The sequence below is a fragment of the Nematolebias whitei genome, chromosome 14 (assembly GCF_014905685.2).
Source record: "Nematolebias whitei isolate Nwh7 chromosome 14, NemWhi1, whole genome shotgun sequence".
Taxonomy (NCBI): domain Eukaryota; kingdom Metazoa; phylum Chordata; class Actinopteri; order Cyprinodontiformes; family Rivulidae; genus Nematolebias; species Nematolebias whitei.
In genome coordinates this window covers 13,319,697-13,328,375 of record NC_056511.1, presented here as the reverse complement: position 1 = coordinate 13,328,375, position 8,679 = coordinate 13,319,697, and the positions used below count along the sequence as shown (strand labels likewise).

The window sequence follows — 8,679 nt, the reverse complement described above, 5'->3', positions numbered from 1 at the left end:
CTGCATATATTTTTGCACTCACATTGATCTTAACGTATGAATTACTCCTCAATTTATAAATAAAACATTCACTTGTTTTGGCAATGCAAAAAGTTATTTTTTGTATTGTTTTTTATTCTAGAATATCTTACTCTCTTACTTGTTTCTGTCCAGTTGTCTGTGTAACAGCTTGCATAACCAAACAGCAGCAGTGGTGCATCTTTATGTAATTGTGTGCTTTTAAAAGCAAACGCAGGAGGCCATGAAGGGTCAGCACTGTGTATGATGTGAGCTAATGCCTGCAAAGAAAATAATTAATCCCAGTTTTCTTTCTGCAATACTGTACTGAGCCTACCATTGATGTTCAAAAGAACAATACCTGAATGCAAAACAGTGTTGTGGGGGGTAGTTTTAACATTTAATTTTCCTGCACTTCAACAAAAAAAAAGTTTAATTAAATGATAATCGGCATTGCTTATCGGTTTGTGTTTATTTTTTTTAATGTTTCCATAGACAAAACGTAGAAGACCATAAAATGTATTGATTTTTGGCCATAAAGGTGCATGCAATAAATGTAAACCACCATCTAATGATAAAATATATACAGTGTTTGTACAAAAAAAAAAGAAGCAATATCCATGAAAAGCTTCATAGTAGTTTGACCACACATGAAATATGCAATATATATTTATACTAAAGTGTTCTGTATTCTGAAAACACTGGAAATAAATAGCTTTATGGCAAAAAAAAAAAGATTATCATAGTTGTTGTTTTTTTTAATTATTATTAAAGTGCTTTAGATTTTATGTCTTTGTAAGAGGAAAAACAAAACACAAAACTAAAAGTTGAGCCAGAAGAATAAGTTTGAAACTGCACATATTGTTCAGCTTTGTTGCTCTTTTTTGAAGTGTGTGTTTTTAGTTGGTTTATGTTTTTTTTTACCTATTTGCAACATTTTACCTCAACTTAAGTAATCAATCAAATGCTTTTCTTAATTCTTCTCTAACTGTATTATTATTATTGTTTGTTGCTTTTATACGTTATATATGTGCCATGGGTTGCATTTGTGTGTGTGTTCAATGCTTGAATTGGTAAAAATATAATTTACTTAATTTTTTTTGAGAGTGTTCAGATTCCAACATAAATTAAAACCACAATTATCTCTGACACAACTGATGTTTTTTACAACACAACTCTAACTTTTCTCACACCTGTTTAATGCAATGCTACAATGTTTGCAATGTTTGTCAAGTTTTCCAAAAAATAAAATAATTAAAGGGCATAAAACAATAAAAATCCACAGAAGTTTAATTGATTTCGGGTTGTTGTTTTTTTCAGTGGGTCTCTCCCTGTTTAATGTCATTTGCTGGCGCAAAGCATACGCAGAATGGAATGAACAGAAGGGTAAAGCTGGATACAAACCCGCACCTAAAGGTAGAGATAGGAGACCCAGTAGACCAGATTGAAGAGTGCAAAAGCAGTAGGGAAGAAGATGCGTGCGTACGAGTCTATCTTGGCAATGCGAATGTGCAACCTGCCTTGCCGCCAGGCTCCGGAGCGGCAGTCTTCGAAACAGCAGAAGAAACTGGTGCAGTCCTTCCCATCAAGACATTCGTAACCATATTCCTCATCTCGCTCTTGCATGTGCGTGGCGTTGTTCATCTGAATGGCTGTGGCTGAGCGTGGACGGATGTCCACAGTTGGTGTCTGCTTTAAACAAGACAAAATTAAATTAGGCACTTAACCATCATGAAGACTTGTTCAAACAGTGGAACCAACTGGAGCCTCCACTTTTAGTTTGGATACTTTCACTTTGATTACTAATCTATAATTTGGATCTTTAACTTGCCAATAGACCATCTTTATTGTCAAGAAATTAAAGCATACTTTTAACTACCAAATGTGAGTGCAATTAGAATGCCGTATGCCAAAAGTTAAGTTACTTTGCAACCCATGATGCAAATTATACCTTCACCTGAAACATTAACAGCTGGAGAAATTATCATATTTTCATTAGTTTTCTATTCAAATATATATATATATATATATATATATCTGCAGTTGTACATTCAAAATGCTGTGAAAGCACAAGAAAAAATAAAATATATTATTTTTCTTAGAGATTTTTTCTTTATTTTAAACCAAGATATTCTGCAAATAATAGCTTTTACCACATTTATTGTTTCTATAATATACTTTTTTTTGACTATACAAATACAATGTGCCTTATTATGTATATAGAGAGGCATGTGCTTCCATATCCTATAACTTAATATTTCTCAAGCCCACTTTTTTTATTATTCCAAGTAAATTAAAAAAAAATCCCCCTATTTGTTCAAGCTGTACTCACTGCTATAGGGACAGACGTCTATTGTCTGTGAAGTTCCCTAAAATAGATCGGTGACATCAGTGACTTTTTGGTCTTGTCGTTTTAAAAGGAGACAATTAGTATTCAAAAGAGACTATTTCATCAGCTCTTATCTCAAAATGTCATGCCACTTTACTGCAAATTGGAAGTCTAAACACCTGTTTAGAAGACTAAAAGATGCCCATCTGTTGGCAGAAATGGGGTTTCATTTACCTCATGGATAAACCTTGTGCTCAAGTTTATCATTAAAACTGACCCTGTGTAGTGGGTGTCTATCAATATTTAAGGTTTAGAAGCTGACAGTGGATGGACAGTGTCATTAAAGTTGTCATAAATACACTTGTTATTAGGAATATATAGCTTTTTCGTATACATACTGAAAATCAAAGTTTTGGTAATCAATTCTCATTTAATATGAAAACATTAGAAAGCAGTAAACATAATTTGGTGTTTTTGTCTGCCTTGTAAAAAGTTTAATACTCATTTATTTACAAAAAAATATATATACTTGTTGCAAAAAAACAAAAAAAAATGTATAAATGTTCACCATACCATTTTAGTTTGAGGAATGTTCTTATTTATTGTCAGCATGCATCCTCAAATGTGCTTGAACTGCTTGTCAAAATTATAATTCCTACAAATTCTAATTTTGCTCATCACAAAATTCACAAACCTGATATCCCTTTGAAAATGATACATAACCCCCAAAACACAATAAAGAGGATAAAACGAACAACACTTGGGTTAGTTTAGGCATTTGTGTCCTTATCATGGGACCATCATGTTAAGTGAATAAGGGGATTAGCAGTGCAGGTTATGGCTCAATTCTCAAAGGGGATTGGTTGAACTGAAAAAAATAAAATAAAAATCATAGCAAAAGCTCAAGCAGTAGAAACAATAACATTGTCCTGCTGACCTGATCAAGCTGGATTATGCTGAGTTAGTGTTTGCAGATTAAATGAAACAAATACAAACAAAGAACCAGCATAGTAGCAATGTCAGCTTTAACTGCCTGAAAGCAGACAACCCCCTAGAAAAGACAAAGACATCGATAACCTTGGGGTTAACAATGACAAATCTGCAGCTGACTTTAGGCTAAGCAACATTTTTAATTCGTAGTTCAGATATTTTGTAGGGTTCCATGGAAAGGTTGAGAATAATTATAATCCTACCTGTCATAGACATAATACAGATAGTGCATTAAACAACCTCAGTTTAGAAAAGAGTCCTGACCACAATTAAAAGCAGTCCAGACCTGGTTTAATGCAGATTTTTGACTTTAAAAGCAACTCCCACATCAAGTCTTCTTTTTTATTGTTTGTTTTAGCAATCGATGCAATTACTACTTCAGTAACCTTCACATTGCAATAATCTAAGTATAACCGCGCTAATTATTTATAGCCGCAGCTTCGTGCACTCCGCCCATCTTCGGACGACTGTACGTACATATTTGCGTTGTATCTCGGTGCAGTGCCAATAAAGTTTATTCTGATTCTGATATGTCCAACAGAAATACTATAATATTCATGCCAGGGATGGATGCTGCAATGCTATTTGAATCTGGACAGAATTCATCTGTTTCTTTAAACTGAAGTATCGGAAGAGATTATGACAACAGGTAAGAGTAATTATTCATAATGTTCTACAAAACCCATCTTCAAATATCTAAACTTTTACTTTATTGTAGTGAGTTTGGACTTAAGGTGTAAATTTAACTTTGCTGAGGTCCGAAAAATTTGCTGTGTAAACGTTGTGTAGCAAGACTAGACTGGGCACATTCTAAGTAACTTTTCAATAGATTTTGAAGTCTTAATTGTCTGAATCGTCTTCCGAATCAAAGCCAATTTTACACAGTGCATGGGTTGTCTGTTTCAGTCTGTTAAGGCTTTGCTGACTCTTTAGGAAGCGTCAGGTTGAGAAGCCCAACAAACACACAGGTAAAGATTTACTGACAGAAAAAGGGTAAAAAAAATGGGCAAAGCTGTTGTGGTGGCTGCTTGTTCACTGTAGTAACAACAACACAGAGTGAAACAGGACAGAGGGAGCCAGAGTTATTCCACACTGGGCCTGGACTGCAAATTTCTAATGAGATATATGTGAGATGTTATTAAAGTTTATTTTCATTATTATTTTTTCAACTGCATAAGTATGTCTGGCTGGCTGCCTCCGCACTGTGCACTGCAATGCGCCCCTTTTAATGCAATCTCCGATACCCATTATGTAATTAAGGAGGTGCATGGTTAGAATGCAGGTAGATAAAGTAGTAATAGAGGCATTTCTGCTGTTGCGCAGAGAGAAAAGCAGTGAGGTGCTGGAGGCTCAAAGAGCCAGAATGCAGCAGACACATGCAGTCAGACACAGGCAATATACCTTAGAGGAAAAGAGCCGGAGGAGCTTTTGTCCAAAGAGGAGACAAAGAAAATTTGCAATTGAAGAATGTAATAAAACATTTTTTTTTTTAAAGTGTAAACATAATAATTTATTATATAAAAAAATTAGCACGGACACAAACAGAATTTCCGACAGTTTTAACTACTATAACTTCCTAGGTGAAAATTCAAATGGGAAACATACTGCAGGAACAGAAAAGTTATAGACAACAAGGAGGAAGCATTTTGAAATATGCATATCTCACGTTTTCCACAGCTACTTCAAATCGGGGGAAACACAAACAAATAAGCACATCAACAACAACATTGTAAACAATACTAATCAAAATCAAATTGTCATATTTTGCATTTTAGTGTAAGATCACACTTAATAGTGAGTGGCTTTCTTAGCTGTAATTGAAGTACCGTAATTTTTGGGCTATTGAGCTCACCCGAATATAAGCCACGACCACTAAATGAATTTTAAAAAAAATCAATTTTATACATATATAGGCCACACTTGTCTATAAGACACGGGTGTCCACGTTGTAACAGGAGATATTTACACAAATATTTTTAAAACTTTTAATTAAATATGTACAGGTAACATATGCAAATACGTACAGTAAGCGTTTTGTCTGAACAGTGCCTGTAACAAGGCTGGTTAAAAATAAATCCAGTAGCCCATTAGGAAACACCTAGTTTACGTGCAGCACCTCTATTTCCTTCTTCGACAGCCAGATCGATCACCTTTAACTTGAAAGCTGCATCATCTGCATTTTTTGTGTGTTTTCCATGAGGAGGGTGTGCTCATGAAGTGCTAAATAAATGACCTGAAGAATTTAGTGAGAGTGCGTTTCATTTACGGTAATTCGATGTTTCTTTGGTCCACTGTGACCTGTTTGGTAATTTAATTGGTCAGATTTTATTTTCTACCTTTATTTACAACAGTTAGTCTCATTGAGTCATGAAGACCCACCTCTCAAGAGACACATGTAATGGGCAGATATGTGAGCACCCGGGTGTGACAAAGCTAAATGTTTCGGTGGCAGGAAGCTCATTAGCCCATCCCCATTTTTTTTTTTCCATAAATTGGCTGCAGCATTATATAAAACACCGGGTTCAAAGCGTGTGAGAAAAATAGTGGCTTATAGTTCGGTAATTAGTTTCCTTTTAGTATGAGTAGTTCTAAATCATGACAAAATCCTTAGCATAAAGTACAGTTTGCTAATAAATTAATTTAGAAATCACATCATATAAAACATATACCTTTTAAATATACTTAACTTTGGAAATATGACAAAAATAAAAAAAAGTTCAAGACAAAAACAACTGGACTTTATTTTGTAACAGAAGACGTTTCATTTCTCATCCGAGGAGCTTTTTCAGTTCAAAGAACATAGAGTGTGGGGTTCGAGTTATAAAGCTGAGGTAAGCTAGATACATGTGCAGATTGCCCTATCACTCCTCACAATATAGGTTCATTAGGGTTTTGTTAGTCAGACTCTATTCAATTTCAATTCAATTCAGTTTATTTATATAGCGCCAAGTCACAATAGACATCATCTCAGGGCAATGAACAGAAACATTCATATACATAAAAAGTAAGTTCACATAAGTTAACATTATATATCTGAGGATCAGACTGCTTTGAGTCTAATTTCATTGCAACCACTCATCTTGAGCAATCATGAAGGTGACAATGAAAAGGAAAAACTCCCTCATGAGGAAAAAAAACTTTTTGCAGAACCAGGCTTAGGACAAGTGGCCATCTGCTTTGAGGTTTGAGAGGACATGAAGGAGGAACAGATACACAATGGCAGGTTGAGAATCACATGTTAAGATAGAAATAGTATAATATGAAAACTATTCAAATGTAACAATTCAATTTAGGAAATGTGGGCAATGTGTTCTCCAGTAGTCTTAAGTCTATGGCATCATAACAAGCAAACCCTAATAATAGGATTTATCAAAAGAAGCCCAGTCTTAAAACTGGACAATGTGTCAGCCTCATGGACAGAAACTGGAAGTTGGTTCCACAAGAGAGGAGACTGATAACTGAAAGATCTTCCTCCCATTCTGCTTTTGGGAACTCTAGAACCACAAGTAAGCCTGCAGTCTGAGAGTGAAGATCTCTGTTAGGAAAATATGGAACAATAAGATCTCTATGGAACATTGAATCAAAACTCATAGATGAGCCACTCTGGCCACGTGGATGAAATTCCTGATAGTTGTGAAAATGACTGAATATCAGGCCTATAGCTGCATTATAGGTTTTTGAAAGTTGAAATCTGAGACCCCCCCCTCTGTTTAAAGATGGTTTCTCTCATTTTACATAAATGGCTTCCTTCACCCCCACTCTCAAACCGTCTGTGTAAGACCCTAACAAACCCCGTTGTGAGGAGTGATAGGGCAATCTGCATATGCATCTAGTTTACCTCAGCTTTATAACTTGAAACCTACACTCTCTGTTCTTTGAATTGAGAAAGCTCCTTGGGTGAGAAGTTAAACGTCTTCTGTTACAAAACAAAGTCCAGTTGTTTTTTTGTCTTTAACTTTTTTAAATTCACCATGTCCTGGATGACTTGAGAATTGTCACCCACATGCTGCCATAACAAAACCAAACCCTTTTTTTGTTCCTGATCTGTTTCGCTTTTATAATTTTCCCTCTTAACATTTTGGCAAAGCCTAAAATACTAATTTCAAAGTGACATTTCACCTGCCACCTTTCGTTTTGTTCAAGACCATTATATAAAACCGTATATAAATGCCAAAACCATATTGCCGCACTCTAGTTTCAGGTAGTCTATTTTTCCACTCAAATGCAGTACCCTTACTTTTAATATTAACACTGTTCAAGAAATGATGTGACTTCAAAGGTGAATTTAATACATACACAAAAAACATGTTTTCAGCCAGTTTGTGCCTAGTTATACTGGGGAAATGTCTACTAGATTTAATTAACTTCAGCAAGAACTTGCAAAAAAAATTACGTAAAACTATTTTCTAGAACTATATGTTGGCTTTAGATAGATGATGTACTATTCTTGGATTAGAGAGTTGTATGTATGTGAGGGGATGTTTACTGAGTGCTCACATCCCTTAAATGAAGTTACCATGATCTGTTGAGGGATTTAGGGCTCATTTGAGGCCAACTCTTCCATCATGTGACTGTGATCTAAAATACAACTGTAACAGATGTGTGATGGATTATAAAAAGGATTGAGCTGTATGCTTAACTCGCTGAGTGCAGCCATCAGGAACACACTTCCTCATGCATGGATGCCTGTAATACAATACTTTATTTCACAGTTTATTCCCTTCACCACTGTTAAAAATGATACGAGAGGAAAACAAGCCTCCTAAACCGAGGAGCTACTTTTTGGTAAAACTGGAAATCTCAAGTTCAAATCATGAAAGACCAACATTCCTTGCTTAATTGTTGAAAGAAGCTCACCGGGTTTTTCTTCTTCTTGTCTTTTTTTGCACTTGGCTTCCTGTTGCTGACAAAGTAGTGGAGGGTGCCATACTCTATAAGTGCGGCGAAGACAAAAATGAAGCAGACAGAGACAAACAGGTCCATGGCGGTGACGTATGACACTTTTGGAAGAGATTTTCTGGCAATGGTACTTAGTGTGGTCATGGTCAGCACAGTCGTGATGCCTGATAAAAAAAAAAGAAAAGGAAAAAAGAACAAGAGAAAAATGGGGAAAATTAGATTTGTATGAATCTATGTAAACTTTTTTCCACATTCAGAGTTATTGCAGCAGTAAAAGCTGTTTCTACACATTTATTGGTTACATGTTAGAAGAGAATACATTTATATCTGTCCTATATTAAGACTTACTTGTTACAGTTTGTGGTGTAGTGGTGAAACTATGATGCAACACTTACTGTGGTTTGGATTATTTTGGCATGACTATACAAATAAAACATGCATATTTTCAGGCCAATTGAAACTAT

General features: G+C 35.2%; 1 protein-coding gene across 3 annotated transcripts in view; it reads right to left on the bottom strand.

Annotated features, from left to right (window-relative positions):
* Nucleotides 1–878: 878 nt before the first annotated feature.
* The window catches only part of gabrg2 (gamma-aminobutyric acid type A receptor subunit gamma2), a 70,909-nt gene continuing 63,108 nt past the window's right edge, over nucleotides 879–8,679 (bottom strand). The window contains exons 8-10 of one of the 3 annotated variants that reach the window (XM_037687886.1): nucleotides 8,174–8,379; nucleotides 4,718–4,741; nucleotides 879–1,689 (exon numbers count right to left, since the gene is read on the bottom strand). In XM_037687886.1, the coding sequence (XP_037543814.1) occupies nucleotides 1,408–1,689; nucleotides 4,718–4,741; nucleotides 8,174–8,379 (512 nt within the window). In that variant the 3' untranslated portion in view covers nucleotides 879–1,407. The remainder of the gene's footprint in view (nucleotides 1,690–4,717; nucleotides 4,742–8,173; nucleotides 8,380–8,679) is intronic. The other 2 variants (XM_037687887.1, XM_037687888.1) reach the window with 2 other exon arrangements.